This window comes from Pistacia vera, unplaced genomic scaffold (assembly GCF_008641045.1).
Source record: "Pistacia vera cultivar Batoury unplaced genomic scaffold, PisVer_v2 Contig223, whole genome shotgun sequence".
Lineage (NCBI taxonomy): Eukaryota > Viridiplantae > Streptophyta > Magnoliopsida > Sapindales > Anacardiaceae > Pistacia > Pistacia vera.
In genome coordinates, this window is record NW_022196028.1 from 2,969,006 (window position 1) to 2,993,563 (window position 24,558).

The 24,558-nt window shown below is 36.9% G+C and overlaps 4 protein-coding genes across 5 annotated transcripts; 3 read left to right on the top strand and 1 right to left on the bottom strand.

The window, feature by feature from the left end:
- The first annotated feature begins 6,255 nt into the window (after positions 1–6,255).
- On the top strand, positions 6,256–10,296 carry LOC116130594 (derlin-1-like). Its single transcript, XM_031416315.1, has 7 exons — positions 6,256–6,410; positions 7,084–7,219; positions 8,207–8,280; positions 8,469–8,562; positions 8,930–9,058; positions 9,164–9,324; positions 9,901–10,296. The coding sequence occupies exons 1-7, from the start codon at positions 6,394–6,396 to the stop codon at positions 10,022–10,024; spliced, it is 735 nt and encodes a 244-aa protein (XP_031272175.1). The 5' UTR covers positions 6,256–6,393; the 3' UTR covers positions 10,025–10,296.
- Positions 10,297–10,450: 154 nt separating this feature from the next.
- Positions 10,451–12,314, top strand: LOC116130595 (profilin-like). Its single transcript, XM_031416316.1, has 3 exons — positions 10,451–10,878; positions 11,374–11,511; positions 11,971–12,314. The coding sequence occupies exons 1-3, from the start codon at positions 10,756–10,758 to the stop codon at positions 12,103–12,105; spliced, it is 396 nt and encodes a 131-aa protein (XP_031272176.1). The 5' UTR covers positions 10,451–10,755; the 3' UTR covers positions 12,106–12,314.
- Positions 12,315–13,689: 1,375 nt separating this feature from the next.
- On the top strand, positions 13,690–15,630 carry LOC116130612 (profilin). The gene is made up of 3 exons (XM_031416335.1): positions 13,690–13,971; positions 14,783–14,920; positions 15,246–15,630. The coding sequence occupies exons 1-3, from the start codon at positions 13,849–13,851 to the stop codon at positions 15,378–15,380; spliced, it is 396 nt and encodes a 131-aa protein (XP_031272195.1). The 5' UTR covers positions 13,690–13,848; the 3' UTR covers positions 15,381–15,630.
- Positions 15,631–17,665: 2,035 nt separating this feature from the next.
- Positions 17,666–21,478, bottom strand: LOC116130702 (glucan endo-1,3-beta-glucosidase 13-like). 2 transcript variants are annotated; one of them, XM_031416429.1, is made up of 5 exons: positions 21,085–21,149; positions 20,736–20,811; positions 18,297–19,571; positions 18,174–18,204; positions 17,666–18,085 (listed from the first exon to the last, which is right to left on the bottom strand). In XM_031416429.1, exons 3-5 carry the CDS (start codon positions 19,399–19,401, stop codon positions 17,923–17,925), a joined length of 1,299 nt encoding a protein of 432 aa, XP_031272289.1. In that variant the 5' UTR covers positions 19,402–19,571; positions 20,736–20,811; positions 21,085–21,149; the 3' UTR covers positions 17,666–17,922. The 2 variants fall into 2 exon arrangements, with proteins under 2 accessions (XP_031272289.1, XP_031272288.1); XM_031416428.1 differs by lacking the exon at positions 20,736–20,811 and having other exon boundaries at positions 21,085–21,478.
- Between the last annotated feature and the right edge of the window lie 3,080 nt (positions 21,479–24,558).

Sequence of the window (24,558 nt, forward strand, 5' to 3'; positions counted from 1 at the left end):
TGTTATTATTTTAATAATTATGTAGTTAATTTTAAGACTTAAACCCAACTTGGCAACATAAACTTAGTTAAGGGTTTGTTATCTTCACACTGTAGCTTTGTTTGTCTTCGTCTTTACATATGCAAGTCAAAGCAATATTCTAAAAACTGGATCAGATCGACCGATCGAACCGGTCCAACAGTCGACCAATGTAATACTTTCTCTCTAGCTAGTATACTCGGAAAATAATAGTAAAACTCACTATTCACTCCCCACATTTTCAACTAATTATGAGTGAAAAGACCATTTTACCCCTAATGAAAGTTTAAGAGATTTTCTTCACACTTTTTCAAGATAACTTTAATAAAATTTAACTAAGGGTATTAGGGCATAAGTAAAACTATGTACCTCAATGTGGGCGTTACAATTGACCTCTTTTTCGGTCTAAGATTTCAATTTCATTGTTCATTCAATCCCTAGTTTGATCGCCGACAAACGAGAGGTTACCAAGTGCCAGAGTTAGAAGGCTTTTGTAGAGTGAAGACCGATGGTTCAATGGGTAGTGTCGGATTGAATTTTCGACGTCGGAATAAGCCAGAATTTGGCCAGAAAATTCAATCCAATATGGGAGTCACATCCAGCAAACGAGGGGCTACCAAGTACCGGGGTTAGAAAGGTTTTGTAGAGTGGAGGCCGATGGTTTAGTTGGTGGTGTTTGATTGAATTTTAGAGGTCGAAATAAGCCAAAATTTGGCCAGAAAATTCAACCCAATATGGAAGTCACGATCAGCAAATGGGGGGCTACCAAGTGTCGGGGTTAGAAGAGTTTTGTAAAATGGAGGCCGGTGGTTTAGTTGGTGGTGTTTGTTTGTTTGATTGAATTTTGGAGGCCAGAATTTGGTTGGAAAAATCAAACCAATAGCGACGATGTTTGCAAGTCACAGTCGACAAACAGAGGGCTATCAAGTTCCGAGGTTAGAGGAGTTTCGTAGAGTGGAAGACGATGGTTCAGGTGGTGGTGTTGGATTGAATTTTTGCCAGCGAAATCAGCTGGAATTTTGCCGGAAATGTCAAAACTCGAACAGATCACAAGAGTGTATTTGCTATATTTTAAACCTATAGGGACTGCCAGTAGTTTTTAGGGGTGTGTTTGTAAGAATTTAAACTTTTTGGACCATCGATTAAATCCATGGTTTAACCATGAGAGGTGAAGGTGTTTTTAAGGAAGTTCAGTTAGAAGTACAAGGGGTTAGGATTAACCAAGACTTCTTTCCTTTTGATTTGGGTGGGACCGATGTAGTTTTGGGGGTTACTTGGTTGAGCTCACTAGGAGATGTTTGGGGAAACTAGAAAAATTTGACGATGAAGTTTGAAGTTGAAGGCAAACAAGTGGTTCTACAATGAGATCCCCCCCTAATTAAGACAGTGGTGTCTCTCAATGCCATGCTGAGATCATTATACACTTCAGGAGGTGGTTATTTAGTCGAATTTTGCTCCATTGAGTATAAACCAGAGCAGATAGGAGAATCAGTGGATCCAAGGGTAGCCTTAGTGTTGGAAGAGCATGACCCATTTGTTTGACCAGCCTACTAAACTTCCTCCCAAAAGACAACATGACCATGCCATAGTTCTCAAAGATGGAGCTCAACCCCCAAATATAAGACCTTATAAATATCCCTATTTCCAAAAGAATGAGATTGAGTGAATGCGGGGAGAAATGTTGGTGGCAAGAATCATCCAACCTAGCACCAATCCTTTTGCTAGTCTAATTTTGGTAGTTAAGAAAAAGGATGGCAGTTGGCGTTTTTGTATAGACTATAGGGCCCTTAATGGTATAACTATCCCTAACAAGTTTCACATACCCACTATTGAAGAATTGTTGGATGAATTAGCACGAGCCACTATTGAAGAATTGTTGCTGATGATATATTAGAAGTTTTCAAAAATTTAGATACGGATGAAAGTGAAAATGTATGATACATGTACATGTAACATATAAGTTTATTTTTCTATGCATAGCATAGGTTTATTTTATTTTGTTGGATTAATTTCATCATGTAACCACAATATTCGTCCGTCATAAGTGAAGCATTAATAAAATTTCAAAGGTACCGTCCTTGTTTTTTATAAAATGTAATTTTAAAAATTTAAACGTTTTAAAAATTTTAAAATTTTAACAAAATCAAAATTTTTAAATTTTTTGAGAAAAGCCTAGGCTGATCCATGAAGGCATGGCACGGCCCACCGAGCCATGGGCCGTGCCTTGAGCCTTGAGTTTTGGTTGTTTGGCACGGCATGACACGATCCGTAGCACAGTGGGCTACGAAAATTTTGGCACAACACGACTCACTGCCACCTTTACTTACCATAGTTGTATTAAAATGATGTCGTTTAAAGCCTTGTATGGGAGAGATCCTCCTATTCTCCTCAAATTCACCGATTATCCTTCCCTAGTAGAAGATGTTAACTAACAAATACTTGACAAAAATGCCATCCTGAATGAGCTCAAACACAACCTAGAAGTAGCTCAAGGCCACATGAAGGAGTAGGCTGATCTTCATCGAAGACATATCAATTTCACACCAGGAGATTATATGTATCTAAAACTCTAGCCATACAAAAAACTAAATGAAAAGCTCAGTCCTAGGTTTTATGGTCCTTTTGCTGTTGGGGACAAAATTGAACACGTTGCTTATAAGCTGGATCTCCCTCCTACAACACGTATCCATCAACTACTACCTTATTTTCTCATAGAAGACCTGGAGCTTCAGGTTCAACTAGCTTATGTTTTGTCAGTGCATACCTTTCTTGATGGTTCTAAAGATGTTCTCATTAAATGGAAGGACTTACATCCCTTTGAAGCTACATGGGAGCCATTTGATGTAATCAAAACATGGTTTCCTTAATTTCACCTTGAGGACAAGGTGGCTCTTCAAGGGGGGGTATTTATAGACCGCCTATTACTAAGGTCTACAAGTTGAGGTGGCATAAAAGACACTAAAGGTAGATGGGTGGTAATGGGAGTTTGTTATGGGAATCTCGACGTGGCAGGTTAAAAGGAATGATTAGAGTGGGGATAAATCAGTAAAATAACTAGTATATATAGTTAGGAAGAGTCTTGGGGAAGGGTTAAGTATTTTCATCAAAGCTTTATCAATAGAGGTCCCTAGCTCCTCGAATTGCTAGGAATTATCCTTGTTTTGTGTTTACTTTATTGATTTGGTCTATTTTGCTCTTCAATACTTGTTTTACTCCTCTATTGATTAATATAAGTTTGTTGTTCAATTGTAATCTGTTATTTTGGGTGTTGTTTGCTTGGGTTTGATTCATTTTGGCAGGAGTTCCTATCAGTGTGAAATAGCAAAGCTCTTGCTTTTGCTTTCTATGCTATCTGTGAAATAGCAGAGCTCCTGTTTTTTTGCTTTAGTTCAATGCTTTACTTGCCTGATACAAACAAACATGATTGCCTTTTGTTTTTTTGAAGAAAAAATTCACATAATACTTTTCTTCTATTGTACAATACAAGGGAAGTATTATTTGGGGTCTTGAGTATGTTTTTTTGTTTTTTCAACTCAAAGCGGGTAAGGTAAATGTAAAATCAACTTCCAAGAAAGAAATATGTCCATGATAGTTTCCTCTCACACATAAGTATCAATAATTAGAATACATTCACATAAGAAATTCCAATTCATCTTTCGTTTCTACTACCAACAAGATAATTGAAAAAGTGAAGCAAGAACTAGCTATGAGCAATAAAGAATTCAGCTCCTCAACTCAGATCCAATACAAATATTGGAAAAACGAAATAGAAGTGAATGATGAGCAAGAAAGTATCGCTCAAACATTGGGTCAAAATTTTGCATACTAGTGCAACTCAACAATAGAACAATTGCGCTTCCTCTCATTACCAATTGTGCAGTTACATCTTATGACTGTAAAATTGACACTGTTACTCGGTAAGAAATTAAATTTAAGCAATAGACTTGACACTCTCAGTGGACCGTCTTTTGTCTCTCATCTGCATCTTCTTGCTCAACCTGAGAAAATTTAATTTGAGATATCAAGATTCGCTTGAATTGTATTGATGTCAACTTAACCATGCAGAAACAGAATGTGCCATGGCCAATGACAATCGCTTCCAAAATTTTGTTTCAGTTCAAAAAATAACAATTATGAGACATTTGCATATAAGATTGTTTGAATCATTTTTGACACAAACAACTGTCAGCAAACTTGTACTATCAACTATCAAGTCTTAAGTGTTACCACAATTAAGCCATAATTTACTGGAACCATGAACATATGCTATCATGATATGTAAGTCAACAATTTCACCAGGAACCATTTACTTTTAATCAAATTAGGAGTCTATGGAGCTATTCAGCACTCTTTGACAGTAGCTGTTTGTAATTCCCAATCAAGTGGAAGATATATCTTGAGACATAAGAAGCAGTGTATACCTGGTCAAGCAGAAGACTCACTTGGCCAAGAAATTGCAGTGATTGTTTTGTGCCTGATAACTTGCCATATAACCTCATCGTGCTCCATCTTTACTTGTTCTTTATTTAGGATTTATAAATAATAGAGAGTTTTACACAAGAAGTGAATGAAGGGATACAAATGAGAGAGGAAAGGAGTTTCAATAACTTCGAACTTTAGTTTATTAAAATGAGAATAAAAAAGAGTGTGATTTAACATATATTTTGAATGAAAAAGGAAATCGTAATCACTTTAGGGTTGATTCAGTAAGTTCCCTCATTATCAAGAAGGCCTATGCTCTACGTTGTTATTCGGATGTTGTGGACTTTAGGTTTGATTCAATAAGTTCCCTCATTATCAGAAAGACATATGCTCATAATTGTAACCAAATGGCCCAATTAGTGAATGACTATAAGCTTTCAATAACAACGCCCAAAGTTCAATCCCACTGGTTTACACGTGGGATAACACAACAAATAAAATAAACGACATCTGCCCCCCTATGGCTTAGCAAAATTTAGTTCCCACCCCTGGTTTCATTCATTCTACATTCCCACCCTTAAATTAACAGAAAATCATTTAATCTGACGGTTAATGGGTAAAATGATCATTTGAATTGCATTAAATCTTAAATAAAAATAAAAATTTTAAAATAAACCTTTACACCTTAAATTTCTCTCACAAGCACCCCTCATCACTCCCCTCCCTTGTGGCTGTTGGAAAAATATATATTTGGTCGGATTCTGGCATTGTTTGACATCATTGCCACCACTACTAACTTCCCCCACTCATCCCCAACAAAACCCATCTATCCCTCAGCCTCGTCCGCCTCCATTTTGACCGAATATGAGCCTTTTCTTTGCGATTTTCCTCTCCCTCGCGGCTGTCAGAAGAATCTAGATCTGACTGGATTCTGGTGTCGTTTAACATCACTGCCATCACCACTACTTCCCCCCACTCATCCCCGACAAAGCCCATCCATCCCCCCAGCCTTGTCCGCCTCCATTTTGGTCGGATTTGAGCCTTTTATCCTCGATATTTTCCTCCCTCGCGGTTGCCGAAAAAATCCAGATCTAGCCAGATTCCGACGCCGTTTGACATCACTGCCACCACCACTAACTTCCCCCACTTATCCTTAACAAAACCCATCCATCCCTCAGCCTCGTTCGCCTCCATTTTGAACGGATATGAGCATTTTCTTTGCAATTTTCCTCTCCCTCGCGGCTGTCAGAAAAATCCAAATCTAACTGGATTCTAGCGTCATTTAACATCATTGCCATCACCACCAGCTTCCCCCACTCATCCCCGACAAAGCCCATCCATCCCCTAGCCTCGTCCGCCTCCATTTTAGTCGGATCTGAGCCTTTTATTCTCAATATTTTCCTCCCTCGCAGCTGTCGAAAAAATCCAGATCTAGCCAGATTTTGACGTCGTTTGACATCACTGCCACCACCACTAACTTCCCCCACTTATCCTTGACAAAACCCATCAATCCCTCAGCCTCGTTCGCTTCCATTTTGGTCAGATATGAGCATTTTCTCTTGATTTTTCCCTCCCTTGCGACTGTCGAAAAAATCCAAATGTGTTTGGGTTAAAAAGTAATTTATTGGTAAGGATAGCTTGGTAATAACATTCACATATTGGCCCGAACCTAAAAATCATTAACAGTGTTAATTTAAGGGTGGGTATTGAAATAAATGAAACTAGAGGTGGGAACTGGGTTTTCGCTAATCTTTGGGTGGGAACATGTGGTTTACTCAATAAAATACACATACAATGGATTGATGGACTACTACAGAACCTTCTGGTTGGTACATCCTATGCTATTAACTTTTAACAACCGGTTTTCAACTCTTGGGTAAACAATCCATTAACACCACTTAAAGGGAAGATCTAAAACTGGGTTTTCAGCTGAATTAGCTTCTTGGGTCGCCAATGTCTACACCTGCTGAGTATTACCCTTTTCTCTTTGTCTTCATATTCATACTATTAACTTGGGTCTTTATTTTCTTGAAAATTCACTTCTATTCGTGTTTTTATGTTACTAATTCATTACCTAATGTAATACTCAAATTCAAACATGGTTTATGGTATTGGACTTGATAGGTTTGTAAGTGTGGGTTCGCCGATTCAAATTCAAGCGTTATTATTTTATTATGTAGTTAATTTTAAGACTTCGTTAAGGGTTTGTTATCTTCACACTGCAACTTTGTTTGTTTTTCGTCTTTACATATGCAAGTCAAAGTTAAGCGTTGCAGTTGTTAGATTTTAGTTTGCCGAGTGGCAGCTAGCTGACCAAGATGGATTTCTGTTTGCTTGCTTCTATGTTATTGCAAAACTAAGGGTACAAAAATAAGAAATGACGAAAACTAAGCAAAAAGAACATGCTTATCAAACAAGATATCTTGTTGTGGTGTAGAATCTCAATTATAGTGCGTGCTTTGATTTTAACCATTAGTTCAATGCTTTACTTCCCTGACAGTATGTGAAATAGCAGAGCTTTGCTTTCCATGCTATTTGAGTCTCTACTCTGGGTTTTTTCAATGTTATTTTTGTTTTAAGAATTGAAATAGTTTCAGTGACAATTTTTTATTTGTCTAATCCTTGTTGTTCTTCCTTTTTCAGATTTTATAACTCACTTCCACCAATATGCAAGGCTTATGGGACATTGTGCCTTGCAGTCACTACAGCTTGTCAGCTCAGATTATTGAATCCTAATTATCTTGGATTAGACTATGAGCTAGTCTTTTTACGTCTTCAGGTTTGGGTTCTATTTTAATGAATTACAAACCATTAGCTAGATTATTCTATTGATGTTGGAAGAAAAAAATATCCCAATTGTTCTGAAGTTTATGTTCCGACAATTTTAACTAAGTAGGCTTGTACAGATGTTGATGGATAATTTTATCTTTTATTATGATTCAATGCTTTGTTGTTATAAATATATTTTCTGAGAAGATGGTTTAGCTTGCATGAATTTCTGAGTATCACGTCTCTTGTGTGCTGAGCTAGTTCTTAAAAGAACAAATAGCCAGATTGTGTTTGAAATACGTTTGCATTATGTTCAGGGTATATGGATTGGAAAATAGCTTGTACCAATCTGATAGTTCTAACTGGCATAAGGATATCAAATATTTAAACTCTTACAATTCGACAGTGTTTGAATATTAAGGCTGTGCTTATCTCATTTCCTTGAGGTGTAAAACTCTTTGTTTTCCTGGGGAAGGATGTTTTCAAATTTCCACAAAGTTCTCTAGTGAGAATTCGAACTTTAAAACAACTTTTTATTTTTATATTTTAAACTGATATTTGGCTCCTAAGTGTATAACTGGGTACTATATATGTGTTTCCCATAGCATCTATATGGCAGAATGCTAGAAATTTGTGTTTCCCATGTTGTTGGTTAAATATGTGCCAGAAACAATCTGCAAACCAAGCCAGTCCCTTTTTGAGATTTGTCAAATGACCCTGAACATATTCCATTCAATCTCCCTCTCTCTCTTTCTAGCGCATGCGCGCACACACACACACACACACACTCACACACACACACACACACACACACGCACACACACTCAATTATAGACCCATATGCTCTTAACATACCAGCAAATTTGCACTGTTATGGATTGGCTTTGTTGGTATCTTCTTTTGGAGTTTGATATGAGATCTCAGTTAACAAAAACATTTCAATTTCTTTCTCGATTATCCTGTAGACTTTCTTATTATATTTGACTTGCAATCATAGGTGTGGAGGCTGTTTACAAATTTCTTTTTCATTGGTTTTTTCTCAATCAATTTTGGGATCCGCCTTCTGATGATGTAAGTATTATATCTTGAAAACTTTCAATTCGGAGCATCAAAATAGTTTGATTTTATTGTGCAACTCCAGTGGCTTTCCGCTATGACAACCATGTGGTAATTTGATAACATGTGTGTGGATTTTTCATTTTTCTTTTGTTTTTTCTCCTCGGCATTAACTTGCGTGGTAATTCTTATTAACTTTACAGAGCGAGATATGGAGTTAACCTAGAGAAGGGACCGTTCGACAGACGTACAGCAGACTTTTTGTGGATGATGATATTTGGAGCCTTGTCATTGCTGGTGTGTGCCTTCATCTTGTTCAGCTTTCTGATTTAATGTTTTACTGATCTTTTTCCTTAAAGATGATTCACTATGCAGATGACTAATTAGTTAAGTGGCACAAGCTCATATGAGCTGGAGTCTTGAAATTTTGGTTCTAAAGCAAAAAATGCAAATACCCTTTTTCAAGAAAAAAAAAAAAAAAAAAAGGAACAATTCTATTGCCTTTTTTGATCTTTTGTGTTTGGTGTGAATAATTTGAATATATAGTGACTGTAGTTGTAATGATCAGCTCTGTGTGACTTTGTACTTTATGAATTCTGAGCATCTTTGACCATTTTGCCTTGCTAACGTCATTGTTTGGTGGTACTTGTCTTCTGGATTCAAGGTGTTGTCAGCCATCCCCATATTTCAGACTGGCTATTTGGGGATATCCCTTGTTTTTATGCTTATCTATGTCTGGAGTAGAGAATTTCCGAATGCCCAAATTAATATATATGGCCTCGTGACGCTTAAGGTATGTGAGCTATAGTTTTGAGGATGAATGCAATGGGGTGGTTTCTTGGATTTGTTTTATGAGCTAGCTTGGACTGTCATATTCATTTTTCTTTTTAATTTGTAGGCATTTTATCTACCATGGGCAATGCTGGCTTTGGATGTTGTTTTTGGTTCACCTCTGATGTCAGACCTGCTGGGAATCATCGCAGGACATCTATATTACTTTTTGACAGTGTTGCATCCACTTTCAACTGGAAAGAACTTATTGAAGACTCCGAAATGGGTGTATCCTTACTTTGCTTGGTTTCTTAGTGTGAAAAGTTATGCAGTTCGGAGTATTGTTTAGCATATGGTGCTGAATGTGAAACCATCATGAAAGCCATCTTCTCTCTTTCTCACAACCACACCCACCCCCCCACCCCACCCCGTCCCCCCCACCCCCACCCAACTCACACACAGAGTTATATCAATCTTAGTCTGTTTTCTGCTAATCCTTTTCCATTGTACAAGGGAATTATTGCAGTCATGGACATTGGACATACATGCATGTACAATATGATGTCCTTAATCTTTTTCCAGCTCATCTTTTCTGCTGCACCACGAAAATCATTTCTGTCATTACCTGATGAGTCACCAACACTGATCCATATATCTCATGCATAACCATACAGCATATTATCTTATTGTATTATTCCAAGTTTCTTTCCCGTTCATAATGAGACTGTGAATCAGCAACACTTTAACCCATATTTTTCCCATGGTCATTAATTTACAATAATCTCATAGTACTCTGTGCAAAGCAAAAAATGAATCGCTAGTACATGATTTTTGTTGATTGCTGCTATTTCTTAACTTTTATAGACATAAACTTGTTGCAAGGTGGAGAATTGGAGCCCCATCCGTCAACCGTGGTCAGTCTACTGCCCCGCCTGAAAGGGCAACTGGTGCGGCTTTCAGTGGAAGATCGTACAGACTTAATGGATAATCACAATGGTTGTTACTTTCAGTAATCGCATACTGAACCAGAATATTGACATGTTATTGCAACTTCCTCACCATTTTTTTTTTAAATGATCCCACTAACAGAGGGAGTTTATTTTCGACAGAACAAGAGCAGACAATCAATAGCACTTGTGATAAGTTTTTGTTTTGTGTTTTCATTTAACGTTTCTGATTGTGTTTTCCCAAGAGTTCCTTTGTAGAAAAAACTAGCAAAAACACCATTGATTGATGCAAATGGAACTGTTTACAGATGTATTTCTGCATCGATTCTATGCAAATCTTTTAAAGTAATGCGGTATCAGGAATTGAATTTATTTTTGCAAGAATATAAGTTGTATTAATAATTGAATAAGCTTTTAAATTTGTAGATATAGTTATACATATTGTTTTAAGGAATTACATTTTAACTATGTTTATTATGTGATTATAAAGGGCAATGTGTGTCATGGTTTGACCGTGGATACGTTGGGGTAATTTGGGACATAAAATGGTTGATTTAACAGAAAGTGTGGATTGTGAAACACGTAAGAGCGTAGAATGCGGAGGTGAATGGCACTTCTTAAGCAGAGCTTAACGGACGCCTACTAATCCATCATCATTCTCGCTCTCTCTTTATTTCTATCAAACTAACCAAAACCAAACCAAATCAAATCTCTTCTCCAAACACAAAACAGAGAAACCAGATAACATTACACACACAGAGAGAGCACAAAAATGTCTTGGCAAACATACGTAGATGACCATTTGATGTGTGACATCGATGGCCAGCACCTCACTGCTGCTGCAGTCATTGGTCTTGATGGTAGTGTTTGGGCCCAGAGCTCTTCCTTCCCTAAGGTAACCTTCATTCCCGTGAATGCAGGACCACCCGTTGATGGTCCCATTGTTATGCTTTTTTATTTTTCATTATGTAAAAATATGTATCTTGATTGTTGTAGGGATCTATTGTGGGGATCAATTCATTAACGTTCTAAACGCGAATTACTTAATCAACTGAATAAAATTTTTGGGTTCAAATATGTTTCGATCAATCAGGATTTTATGTATAAATGTATATGTGGACATCAAAATCGTGCTGCAAGTTTGGTATGGGAGGGATATGACTGATCCCTAATTGAATAAGTCTTGTTGCATATATCTCTTTTGCAATCTCAGTAATGCTCTTTTCATGGTAAAAATTTTATTGGGGTCCGTAATTCTTGTTTATTTGTATCCTAATTTCTAAATATTAGTGCCTGAAAGTGGCAACATTTAAGGGTTGTCTACATATCTTGATATTTTCAGATTTGGAGGATTTGCTAAATGGTGTGGTTTTTGTTTTGGTGTTTGCAGTGCAAGCCTGAGGAAATCACAAATATCAACAAAGATTTCGAGCAGCCAGGTCACCTTGCCCCAATTGGCTTATTTCTGGGGGGCACAAAGTACATGGTAATCCAGGGAGAAGCTGGAGCTGTCATTCGTGGAAAGAAGGTGATGTATATGGCTATATTAATATGTTACTTATCCTTAAATTACAATGATTTTTTATTAAGTATTAATGAATGAGTAATTCACTCTAACCTTTCAATCACTTCTGAGCATAGACATAGTTATCTAAGCAATTCATCTTTACCTTTCTAAATGTCTCTTTTGCCACTTCAGAATCCACTATAATTAAGGTTTCATTTTTACAGGTTCAGGTTTTTGTATCTTGCTTTAATTTAACAACTTGAAAGTTTTTTATTTTAATTCAGTAGTTTAAAACGTTGCTCAGTTGATAATATTAAATGTTTGGTGCAAGCTTGGAAATCTGAAACTTCAAATTCAAAGAACCAGACCTTGTCAAAGTTTTTCATGAGCTTTCTGCATTTTCTTAGTCTAATTTAAAGGCAACTAGTCATATTTTATAATGGTTTTGTGAAAAAAAATACTCGTATTTTGGTTTGTCAGGGATCTGGAGGTGTCACCATAAAGAAGACAGCTCAAGCTCTGGTTTTTGGGATCTATGAAGAACCTGTGACTCCAGGGCAGTGCAACATGATTGTGGAAAGGTTGGGGGATTACCTCATTGATCAGGGCCTGTAGACCTAGGTCTATCAATTATTCTAGCATTTCTTTTCAGATTACAAATTTTTTTTTCCATTTTTGTGGACTTTGTGGTTCCAAGTTTGCATCTTCTTCTTGAATTGAGTGAGGATGATGCAGATAATAACCATGTGAGGACTAAATGGTTGTTTGTTGTTTGGTTGTTTTGTTTTGACTAAATGTGAGATTTTGGCTTATTCCTTTATGGGTTTTTTCTGCCTGATTGGATTTGGCACACTAGTTTTAATTTCATTATGGTTCAAGTAAACAAGTGGTTTGTATTGAATTGGGCCGGGTTGTTATAAAAGCAAAAGGTTTGGTGGCAAATGGGAATATGGATTTTGTTAACAAAAAACAAAAGTGGTGGAGCTGAAGCATTCCAATCTCAACTCGTAAGGTATATCCCCTCAAGGCCTCAACCCAATGCCAATCCATGGTTGGAAAGTGATGGCCAGCGAATCCCCTTTCAATTTTGCCTTTTTTTTAAAACAAAAAGAAGAAAAGATAAAGCTTGATATTGATTAAGAGTGAGACCGTCTCTCTAATTATTATTATTATTTTTAAATAAAGAAACGTAAGTGTATGAATGAGTATGGATAATTGTGCAATTTAAATATAACGATTTTTTCCTAACTAAATAATGATTTAATGACTTTTTTTTTTATTTACGTATTTTTAAAATATTATTTTATTATTTATATTTATATTCTAAAGATGAAAAGAGAGCAAACTTAGTCCAAATTATAAGAGCTTTTGAAGAGAGGAAACTGATAAATTTTTTGACGGTGAAAGATTAGATTTTGGTGGTTGGGATTGATCGAAATTTGAATTTAGAGGGACAGTTATATAAGCCCTACTTACTTGATTATCGACAATTGGTCAGGTCAGGAAAATATGGCTTAAGGGGATTTGATAAGTGATGATCAGAGAAGAGATTGTTGATGATGTAGGGTTGTAACGATGTCAAAATCGAAAACAAAATATAAATTTATGTAATAAAGTGATATTTTAAAAATATGTGAGTGAGAAAATGTCATTAAACTATTATTTGAGTAGAAAAAAAATAGTTTATTTATTTAAAGATTTATAAGTTTCACGTGAGATTCATTCTTATTTCAATTTTTTTATTAGCTCATTTAAAATAAAATTTATCTATTTTTCTTAAAAAATAAAATAAAAAACTCCTCTTAACCATCAAACGGCATTAAAAAAAAAAAATCAAATATTAAAAACCTTTTAAAAATATTAAACACCCCTTAAAAATTATAAAAAAATCCTCTTAAAATATTAAAATTACGAAAGCTCTCCTAATAAGGGATTTCTAATTTAGGAAAGAAGTGGACATCTTACAATTGGGAAAATGATATTTTGTAATTATAACAGTTTTTTTAAGTAAATTAATGGTTTGTAATAAATATTTTAAAGTGAAGATAAAAAATAAAAATTAATCGCTCTTTAATTGCTTTCTTGATTGTAATTATAATAAATAAATAAATATGGGATAATATTAATAAATAATTGAGTCGGTAAAGGAGAGAAAAAGAATAGCACGAAAAAAAAATAGATTTATTTTAATTTGGAGAAGTAGATCTCGTTGTCTCAACGCGTTGCTATATCTGTGTGTCTGGTCTCTCTTTACTCAAAGCTTTCATCACCAAACCAACGCTCTCAATACAATACTGGTTAAATCTACAGCAATTACACACCCAAATCAAATCTAGGAAACTCTCTTACAAGAAGAAGATGTCGTGGCAAGCTTATGTCGATGACCATCTCATGTGCGATATAGAGGGCAACCACCTCACTGCTGCTGCTATCCTCGGCCAGGACGGCAGCGTTTGGGCCCAGAGCGCTAACTTCCCTCAGGTTTTCACTATTTTTCTTATTAAAGTTGGAGAATTTTATTGTGCTGTGTTTGCTTTTGGTTTTCTTCGTCGCTCTGATCTTATTCACTCTTTATTGAGTTGATATTTTTTTTGTTTCTTGTTTATGTATACTGATCCGTATGGAACTATGGATGATTGATTTTGATTGGATCCGTAATGTGAGGTATTGGTGATTTGATATTTGGGTTTGGTTGAGGTCAACTGACAATGATTTTTGCTGATTCAATCAATCTGGTTCTTGCTGTCCTGTCAAAAATAGGGTCGTAGTTCATGGAAATGAGTACTGCATGTCCTTTTTTCTTTATAGATTGGCCTAGCTTTCTTTGTGTTTCTCTTTCTTGTTCGTTGATTTAGCTGAGAACATGTAGATTTAGTTGTGGAGGATGAGGCTCTATATCCCTGGTTTGAAGGTTAAAAAATGGATTCACGTGTTAAGATTGATCTTACCTATCGCACATGATAATTATTCGAAACGATGAGGAAATAAAAATGCTCTTTGTAGGTCAGTTTATTTGTTTCTTGCTCTATTTTATTTTTTCCCAAAAAAAAAAAAAAAAAAAAAAAAAAGATAGGAAACCCGATTGCACACCTGTATGAGGATCCCTGCAGATATTTTCTACTCCTTTGATGGTAACTATTATTCATTGTTTTGTTTTGGTTTTCAAAGCTTGCTTGTCAGGCTCCAAAGGGGCTCAAAATAGCTCATGATGAATCATATTCTTAAAATGCTATGCATGTTGTTGTTTTCATATCAACCCATTACATAATGTTTTTGTTGTGATCTTTTATAGTTAAAGCCTGAAGAAGTTACTGGCATCAATAATGACTTCAATGAACCTGGTTCACTTGCACCAACTGGTCTATATCTTGGTGGGACAAAGTATATGGTGATCCAAGGGGAGGCAGGAGCTGTCATTCGGGGAAAGAAGGTAGTGAACTTATATCTGATCTTTTTTTTTTTTTTTTGGTTTTCCTCTGTTCATTATGCTTCTGAAAGCCTTAATGTGCAGTTGCGAGTTCTTTAAAACTTATATGATTCTAAACAACTAAATGAGTGGGTTTTGATTATTGAATAATTAGCTCGTGCCTTCCATGGACTAAGTGTTGCCTAGAAGTACAATAATCTAGAACTAGATAGTTAGGTGAATAAATTATCCTTTCTCACCTGATGCTGTTATGTTGGAACGTTAAGTTGCCTCTTACATTTGGTTTTGTTTCATAGCTGATTGTTGACTAGTTTCATTTTAATTTCAGGGACCTGGTGGTGTTACTGTCAAGAAGACCAATATGGCCTTCGTTATTGGTATCTATGATGAGCCAATGACTCCTGGACAGTGCAACATGATTGTGGAAAGGCTTGGTGATTATCTTGTGGAACAAGGTCTTTAGTTGGTTTGTATGTCTGTTATTTGTTTCACTTCTTCTTGGCTTCTCTACAAACTTGCATCTTCCGAGCTGCAATGTAATAATATTTGGAAGTATTCAAAGTCACGGGAATTCTGTGTGGAAAGAAATAGTTTGGTGCCTGTGAAATTGATGGATATGATGGCTTACTTTGATGTATGATTGTGGTTGTCAAGTGAGTTATCTTATGAATATTATAGTGGAACATATCTAATGGATGTGTTGATTTGATTGTCATTAAATTTTAAAGTATTCTTCGTTTTCTATATGCGTTTATCTTGGTCATTGGAATACATGTAACCCACTATCATGATGGATGGTTAAGATATATTTATATTATATTTGTTAACAATCTATCTCTGACCCTTGTGTTTTGGGCTATGAACAATGGATTCTATCTGTTCTTCTTCGGTTGAAAGCAAAGCCCCTTTCAAGGGATCCAGATCCTCAGTATTCTTAGAATACTGAAAAATTGAGGAAATTTCGAGTCGGAGTTAGGACAAAGTTTGAGGAATTATCGAGTTGTGTTTGTGAAGCTAAAGGAGAAGATGAAAGTAGAAAGTGAAAGTTGCAACAACCAGCTGGCTTTGGTGACATAAAGTAATCCCTTTGCTTTGTCAATTAGAGCAATATTTAAATTTCGAAATGGGTGACAATATCAGAGGCTCATGACATCAGTGGCACCATTGCAAGTTCTTTCAGGGTAACTGAAAGGGCGAACCACTTGTGCAGACCCAAGGTTTGTCATAATAATAAGTTAGTATCCAAAATGTTTTGAAACGACAAATAGGTATCTTTCGTCATGTTCTGTTAGTGATTTCTGTTTATTAATAGTGAAAAGACTAAAATACCCTTAAAAGTTTGAATTTTAGTTATTTATAAATTTAAAAATTTCTAAAAAACAACCTAGGTTTACAAATTTAACTAAATACCCCAATATATAAAATTTTTGTAAAATAACAAAAACACCCTCGCCAGTCGCAATGCCAGATTTCGGCCACCACCATCGAAATCTGGCCGGAAAGTTGTGTTACGACACAGACCAGTCGGATCTGTGTCGTAACGCGTCGATCTGGCTTTTTCTGGCCAGATCCGTGGCTGATCTGGCCGAAAAAGGCCAAATCTACGGCTAGATCTGGCCGTCGACGTCACAAAACTCCATCTGCGGCGTCGACGGCTAGATCTGGCCGGAAAAGGCCAGATCTGACTGCTGTTTCGACGACTAGATCTGGCTTTTTCCGGCTAGATCTGTGGCAGATCTGACCGGAAAAGGCAAGATCGGCACGTTACGACACAGATCCGACGGGTCTGTGTCGTAACGCAACTTCCAGACCAGATTCCGGCGGTGGTGGCCGGAATTTGACACTGCAGGTGACGGGGGTATTTTTATTATTTTACAAAAATTTTATATATTGAGGTATTTAGTTAAATTTGTAAACCTAAGAGGTTTTTAGAAATTTTTAAATTTATAAAAAACTAAAATTCAAACTTTCAAGGGTATTTTAATCTTTTTACTATTAATAAACAGAAATCAGAACATGACGAAAGATACCTATTTATTGTTTCAAAACCTTTTGGATACAAACTTATCGTTATGACAAACCTTGTGTATGCACAAGTCGCTCTTCCTAACTGAAAAGTCGAAACTAAGAGCTCTCCCTAACTGAAAAGTCGAAACTAAGAAATGCCCATGACGTATACTCGATATAGGTGCGCCAGAGAGCTACATGGCTGACTGCTTTAACAGCCAATGATTTAATTTTTTATTCGGTCAAAATAACCTCTCAACGACAAAAATAGTCCTTTCTAGCAGAATGACAAATTAGTCCCTACACTGTTTAAGTCTAAGATGAGAATGATTTTACCTTTTGTGATTTGATTTTGACAAAGAAGAATTTCATATTCAACGATTTGGTTTTGAAGAATCCCTTGAAGCCATTTTAGTGGCGAGAAGAAGGCATTANCTAACTGAAAAGTCGAAACTAAGAAATGCCCATGACGTATACTCGATATAGGTGCGCCAGAGAGCTACATGGCTGACTGCTTTAACAGCCAATGATTTAATTTTTTATTCGGTCAAAATAACCTCTCAACGACAAAATAGTCCTTTCTAGCAGAATTACGAATTAATCCCTACACTGTTTAAGATAAGAACGATTTCACTTTTTTGTGATTTGATTTTGAAGAAAGAAGAATTTCATTTTCAACGATTTGGTTTTGAAGAATCCCTTAAAGCCGTTTTAGTGGGGAGAAGCAGCCAAGGCATTAAATATTGTTAAATCTGAAACAGCATACTCGAAATTGCAGTCCCTTTAATACAAGCAATATGCAACAATCAAAAGCTGCAAGATATGTGCAAAAACATATAATTAATCTTAACTACTGGAATGAAGCGGTGATAGCTATCAAATATCATACAAAACCAGAGGGCGAATTCCTCCACTGTAGTTACATTTTCTCCCATCAAAACTTCTACGGAAAATTGTCCAGATCAGTATTTCTCCTCCAACTCAGAGAGGCACCACTCTCATATTAGTATCGAACTCTTCACAGATCCTTCAATATTCAAGAGGATTGACAGAAAAGTCACAAGTAAAAAACTTGTAGTCCATGTAAAGGCCACATTACGTGCAGAGGAAGAAGTAGAAGATATCGCTGTTGTATTGCTGCTGGCTGCAGTTTTGTTTGCCCTGTAAGTTTATTGCAAAACAAGTTTTAGTCTATGGAGTATGACTACACAAAATTTTTAAACAGGCTGCTCTGAGGTATTGAACTTACCCCGCGGTCATATACAAGCAATTGTCATAGCCTGCACAAAAAAGAAAATGCACGTTAATTGATCCACGAAGAGGCTCCAAACACAATTGAAGCAATGAATAAGTTGGATGTGGAATTACATACTTGGATTTTTGTCAACTTTGACCCCTTTCCCTCCAAAACTACAAGCAATATCGGAAGCCCCATTCTGCTGGTAGTAACTGTTGAATGCGAAAGATGCATGAGAGAGTAGAGTATCTGGTTCAAAACAAGGCTGGCTAGGCTGAATAGCAGAGCAGTCCACATTCCCAGGGCCGCATGCCCAATCTAATGCACTCTGCAAATCCTTTTCAGAAGCCTTGGTGGAGGCTATGCACCATGTAGTTCCATTCAGACTAGTAACATTTGAATCTGGTGTCATATCAACTGCTCCTTTCCCAGTTAAATCCAGGTTATAGACGCTTGTCTGGTCTGGATAAAACAAACCCCAATTTCTCTCAGATTCCAACCCAGGTTTCCTGTTCTCATTGAACAATGAGAAAATATACACATCTAGCTCCTGTCCAGCCTTTGCAGGAGTGCCTGTGTCATTTATGACATGTCGGATCAGATTGGTGTTATAAGTCTGTGCATTATCAGGAGTTGCAGCCGTCTCTTTTGGTGAACCTTTGGAGGGCCAGCCAGTTTCAGTTACCATAACCTTGATTGTTCGGAAATTCAGAGCCATAAGTGCAAAGTAAAGAGCATCAATCTGTGCATCAAACATGTTTGTGTAAAGCAAGCCAGTGTTCGGATCTATGACTTCTGAGGATGACTGAAATAGAGCATAATCTAGAGACACATTGGTGGAAGAATCTCTATATGCATAGTATGGATATATATCTATCATAAAAGGTGACTGGTTCTCGGCAAGGAATTCCAGCATGGGTTTCAGGAAAAATGCAAAGCTGCTATTAAAGGCCCCTGCAGAAGGTGGGAATGATCGGGACAAAACCCCAAGGGAATGGGTAGTTGAAACTTTAATCCTTTTCTGCAGACCAGCTTTTTTTAATGCCGCGAGGACATTTTGCATTGCAGGCACAACTAGTTTAGAGGTATTACCGGGGATTTCTGTGACTTCAGCACCAACAGTTATGTATGTGATCTTAGTGGCTGGATAGTATGGAAGGATGCTGTTCTTCAGCCAGGTTTCTGCATTGGATTGGAACTGTGAAAATGGCAATAAATCTGAATTTGGGACCCCAATCATGAGTTCAACTCCAGTATTTGCAAAAGCTTTGAGGACCTGGATATTAGAATCATAGATCCTTAGATATTTGATGTTATGTTGTTGAACCAGCTGTGCTACTTTATCAGGTGTTGGGAGGTCATCAGCATTTCTTCCATAGCAAACTCCAACCGTACTTCCTCGGCAAAAACCTGCCACAATATGACAAGACATATTATCCCAATTAAACTGCTGATAAAATTTAAACAAGCCCACACACACTAACAAGAGAACACGTGAGAAGTTCTCATTTGTGCAACTAAAAGATGTGAGTTACATTTGTAATGATAGGTAAAAGTGATTGCTTTTCTTGTCCCACAGAAACCCACGACTTTGGAGGAACATCAACTAGTGTTGCATTCTACAAACTGACTGACATTGTGCCAGTGAGAATAATTACGATACTTCAGGGAACTTGTTTCAAACATCTTTTGCAATATGAACATTCTTGAGTATTCATTGTCTACATGGAAAATTCCCAAAACTGGTTTTTCTTCATAAAACATATGAGACCCCAGTCAGCTAACTTTCCATCATATACATCAATTCAATTATGAAGTTAGAGATGGAGTCTACCAGACCACATATATACTTTTACACAACTGAACTACTTATTCATGAAACATACATCTCCAACGGAGTAAAATCAAGCTTTAATAGGTTAATTACCCAGAAACTCAGGGAGAACCATCACATTTAACCATCCCTCTTAAATTCAGATCAGCCACAGCTATTAAAGTTACAATGGCATAATGAGCAACAAAACTAGTTATGGAAAAGTTAAATTTCATAAGTCAAAAGTGCCTCGACAGCAAATTCCGCCACTGTGATCAAATACTACATTAAGGAAAGAATGAACTACTTGACGAAACATAAGATAAGGTATACATGACTTCTAAAACACAAGTTTACCCAATGTAGCAGTTTTACTCTTTTAGAAATATGAAAGCTTGTAAAAAGACAATAATGCTCTCACAATAACTGAGGATAACACACCTGAAGTAGAAGAGCGTATCACATTGTTGTAAGTAAAACATACATATCAAACAAAATCACAAGAGGGTCCACAAGCTAGATTATTGCAATCTAGCCGTCCATCAATTTGAAACTCTACCTACCATAGGTAAGACTATAAATGCATGTATAATATTTCGAAATTTTTTTACCAAATTAGTGGCAGGAAACTTCTAGTCGCAATGCTTTTGATTTTACCCTGTTTTTTTGTTGGGAAAAAAAAGGTATTATCGTTTGGTGGCACGTTAAAGAATGAAGAAATGTAACACCTTATCAAAGAGAGAGAGAGAGGAACATATTACAGGTTAGCTAATCAACTCCTGATAAAGAAAATGCAAACCATTGGTACTTCAAAATTTCTTCAAGAAAAAGTTTGTACTGCATTACAGAAGAAGCCAATTAGGAAAAAAGATAGAGAAAATGAAAGAGGTTAACTGTGCCAAAAGAAAAAGAAAAATAGTTGAGGCACACAGATTTGATTATTGAAAAGCATGTTACCCTTCAAAATCAAAGGCCCCAGAAAATAAAGATCTTGTTAGATGGAGAAAAGAAGAAAACTGAAGCAGTAGTAGAACAAATGGATGTAAAAACAAGTGGATACAAAGTATGAGGGAGAGAAACAGAAGAAAAAAAAAAAAAAAAAAAACATACCCAGAAGCAGAAACAACAAAGAAATGGCAAAAGTAAGCTGAAATCCTCTAGCCATTGCTGAAAATCGCCCTTCTCTCAGAGCTGAGCAAAACAAAGTGTTTTTATCTTCAACTTGGCTTCACTTTGCTCTTGTATTGGCGGAGCTTTTGAAGTTGTAACGTGCTTCTGGTCTAGAGTAACGTCTTTGTCTGTCAGTCTGTGTGTGTCCTTGTATGCTTTTAGATTTTGCTTCTCTCGGAGCTCGAGAGACGGAGAGAGAGAGAGAACCCTTTGGGTTGGGTTGGGTTGGGTTGGATGTAGGGTGAGTTGAGTGTCAGGACTCGGGACTCAGGAGTAAGTGAGACCGTTCGGACCGGATTTCAGAAGGGTATTAATAAAATATAGTTAAGAGTGCGTCTGGATTCCGCGCATAAGCATGTCTGTTCCCCACTGTATATACTGGATGCCTTTGTTTAACGGTCCTTATTGTCGATAAAGCACCTAAACATATGCAATTTTTTTTTTTTAAATATTTATTATTATAATTTCATTGTTCTTTGTTTCCTGCTTTGGTAATGGCATTTCCCCGCCTCTCTCTCTCTCTCCCACTTTGGTTAAATTTGAAGTAAATAGGGTTTAGCATCTTCAATCTCGTACATTTCAAATTGAATAAGAGCTTTTAATAGGTAATTATTTATGGGTCCCGACAATCTTTGTAATGGAGTGCTTGGATTTTTTTTCACGACCTTTTTGGTGGGTCATTCATACAGTTACAAATTATGGGTCTATCTATGTTACTCCACACGCTCACCCTCTGCTGATAACGTACGTCGGTGGTTCTTTATAAGTGTATGAAAAATAAAGAATGTAAATTAAAGTCCAGGGTGTGTGCATGTTATGGCTGTTTGTCTCGTTGCAAATTGATCCAGTGCCAGCTTTGATTTTGAAAGAAAAAAATATTCTCCTTCAACATTCCGATCAAGTTTTATTATTATTTTTATCAGCCTTATCAGTGTCTGGAGGAACTTAAATCCCTTTATTAATTTTCTTTTATTTCTCCTGCCTCTTTTTCACTCATCTTCATTTTCCAAATCTGAAGACAAGAATTACTCTTCATTTTTCACATCTTAATGAATGCTAACAAAAGCTATTATTAATATGCTCACAACGTTTCCAAAAACTCATTCAAAAGGGACATAATTATTATTAGTTTTTTGTTTTTTAAAACAAATTATGCAAAAACTCTTATAAAAATGAGTAAAATAGTTTTTAGAAAACAGTTTCCAAATACAATCTTAAAACTAGTGTAAAATTAGAAAATGATTAAACATGGTTTTCTATAGCTTTTAATTTGAAAACAATTTTTATTATTTGACAAATATTTATTATTGAAAAATAAATTTAAATAGTAAAATTAAAAAAACGTAAGCTATTTTCAAAATAATTCTTCTTCAACTATTACGTTAGGGATTTTTCTTTCTTTTTATTATTATTATTTTCTCAATCAATTAAATTTATTCACATTGGATCCACCCTCTCTGCCTCCTCCATATGTAGACCTGGCAAAACGGATCCAGACCTGCGGGTCAACCCTTACTCGACCCGACCCGTATTATTAAGGGGTAACACGAGTAAACCTGCGGGTACTCGTTTTTTGTTAAAAGAAAACAGGGGAAATCCCTAACTCTCAATCTCTCATACTCATTCACATTCAGTCATTCTCTCACAGTCATCTGTCATCCCAGTCCCACCATCGTCGGCTTGTCATCTCTTCTCTCTCACATTCAGTCATCCCAGTCCCATCGTCGCAACGTCGCCATCTCTGAACTCCTCTCTCTCACATACCATGTCGTCGGCTTGTCATCTCTTCTCTCTCACGTCGTCGACTCGTCATCTCCTCTCTCTCACCGTCGCAAGACTCGCGGCTCTCCTCTCTCACTGTATCACATCGTCGTCGTCACCGTCGCAAGACTCGCGGCTCTCCTCTCTCACTGTATCACATCGTCGTCGTCACCGTCGCCGATCAGTAAATTTCTTCGCTTTCTTTCTCTTAGTTTTAAACATCACTTGCTTTTATTATTCACGCATTAAACACTTGTCGTCGAAATGTAACTGTTGCTTTGTTGTTCGATTGAGATGATCAGAAACTGGGAGTTGATTGTTTAGTTTTGAGGTAGTTTCAGTTGTATTATTTAGTTCTTTCATTTTCCTAGGTTTGTTTGGTTGCTAAGAAAATGTATGAAAAAATAGTTGACTTCAGTAGCTTTTCGATGTTCAAGAAATAAGTAAAACTAGTATGTAAAACAAGTACCTGCGGGTCCACCTATACCCGCATAGGGTAGGGTACGGGTTTAATTTTTTAGACCTATATAACTCGCCCATATTGGACCCATACCCGTGATGACCCGGCCCACCCACCCGTTTTGCAAGGTCTATCCATACGTCACAAAAGAAAAAAAAAAAACTAATTTTTAGCCCCTATAGAATTTTTAGTGGCCCCCGTTAATAAGTATACCTAATTTATATTTTAAAATGGGAGAACGACATTTTCCCACCTAAAGTTTGGCAAAACTACACTTTCTTACCTGTCAAGTTTCAAAACAACACTTTCTCACCGATCGTTATGTTCCATTAGAAAAATCCATTCTAAAAAAGGGCAAGACGGTCAAAACAGAAAAACATATTTTTCAACGTCAATCCTTAAGCTTCCTCTTCCTCTAAACTCCATCTTTTCTTTTTGTTAGGGCCAAAAATCGCCCTTGGCCCAAATAAGCAAACAGGACCACTAGTAAAGGAAAGACCGGGCCCAGTCCTAAAGAGGCCCAAGCCAGATCGGTCCCATTTGATACGAAATATGGCCGACCCAAACTATCTGGGTACCGGCCTCCCAGTTCCAGCTCACTTCTTGGGTTTATAGGCGAGTTCCGAGCCCACGACCCATTGATCATATTCCTGTTCCTGATCAATCTCCTATTCGAAGTCATTTTCCTGTTCAGAACACTTTCTTGATCATAATCACCTTCCTATTCGGACACTGGTAAGACAGCTTACCACGGCCCTAATTCTTCTAGGGTTTGCACTAGAGTCACATTAGGACTCCTACTCCTACCAGGATTGGGAGACCAGACAGTCACTATATAAACAGAGGCCAGCCCTCTCACAGAGGAGGAAAGATTACACCTTCACACCCGAAGCTCCTCCTCGAGAGCTTTACATCACCGCCATAGTCATAGTCCCCGACTAGACTTCCGGTAACCTCTTACTCTCTAGCCCTCACTATATTAGCCTTTCAGCCTTGCTGACTTGAGCGTCGGAGTGCCTACGGCAAACACTGCCTCGGTGTTTCCCGTTCGCTTCACGCATGTGTTTTTCTACGTGTGCAGGTACAGCAGATCGCTAGTGGCCTCATCTTCACGGGATCAGACCCCCTTTCCGCACAGGTAGATTTTTACGTCTATAGTTTGGAGCCCACCGTGAGGCCTCTAGCAATCATTC

Coding starts and splice junctions, on each gene's coding strand:
- LOC116130594 (XM_031416315.1), top strand. Junction 8,281..8,468: donor GGGATCCGCCTTCTGATGAT/GTAAGTATTATA, acceptor TTAACTTTACAG/AGCGAGATATGGAGTTAACC. Junction 9,325..9,900: donor TTGAAGACTCCGAAATGGGT/GTATCCTTACTT, acceptor TAACTTTTATAG/ACATAAACTTGTTGCAAGGT.
- LOC116130595 (XM_031416316.1), top strand. CDS start 10,756: ATGTCTTGGCAAACATACGTAGATGACCATTTGATGTGTGACATCGAT. Junction 10,879..11,373: donor AGAGCTCTTCCTTCCCTAAG/GTAACCTTCATT, acceptor TGGTGTTTGCAG/TGCAAGCCTGAGGAAATCAC. Junction 11,512..11,970: donor CTGTCATTCGTGGAAAGAAG/GTGATGTATATG, acceptor TTGGTTTGTCAG/GGATCTGGAGGTGTCACCAT.
- LOC116130612 (XM_031416335.1), top strand. CDS start 13,849: ATGTCGTGGCAAGCTTATGTCGATGACCATCTCATGTGCGATATAGAG. Junction 13,972..14,782: donor AGAGCGCTAACTTCCCTCAG/GTTTTCACTATT, acceptor GATCTTTTATAG/TTAAAGCCTGAAGAAGTTAC. Junction 14,921..15,245: donor CTGTCATTCGGGGAAAGAAG/GTAGTGAACTTA, acceptor TTTTAATTTCAG/GGACCTGGTGGTGTTACTGT.
- LOC116130702 (XM_031416428.1), bottom strand. CDS start 21,139: ATGGCTAGAGGATTTCAGCTTACTTTTGCCATTTCTTTGTTGTTTCTG. Junction 19,572..21,084: donor TTTGTTGTTTCTGCTTCTGG/GTATGTTTTTTT, acceptor ATATTGTGGCAG/GTTTTTGCCGAGGAAGTACG. Junction 18,205..18,296: donor CAAAGTTGACAAAAATCCAA/GTATGTAATTCC, acceptor TTTTTTGTGCAG/GCTATGACAATTGCTTGTAT.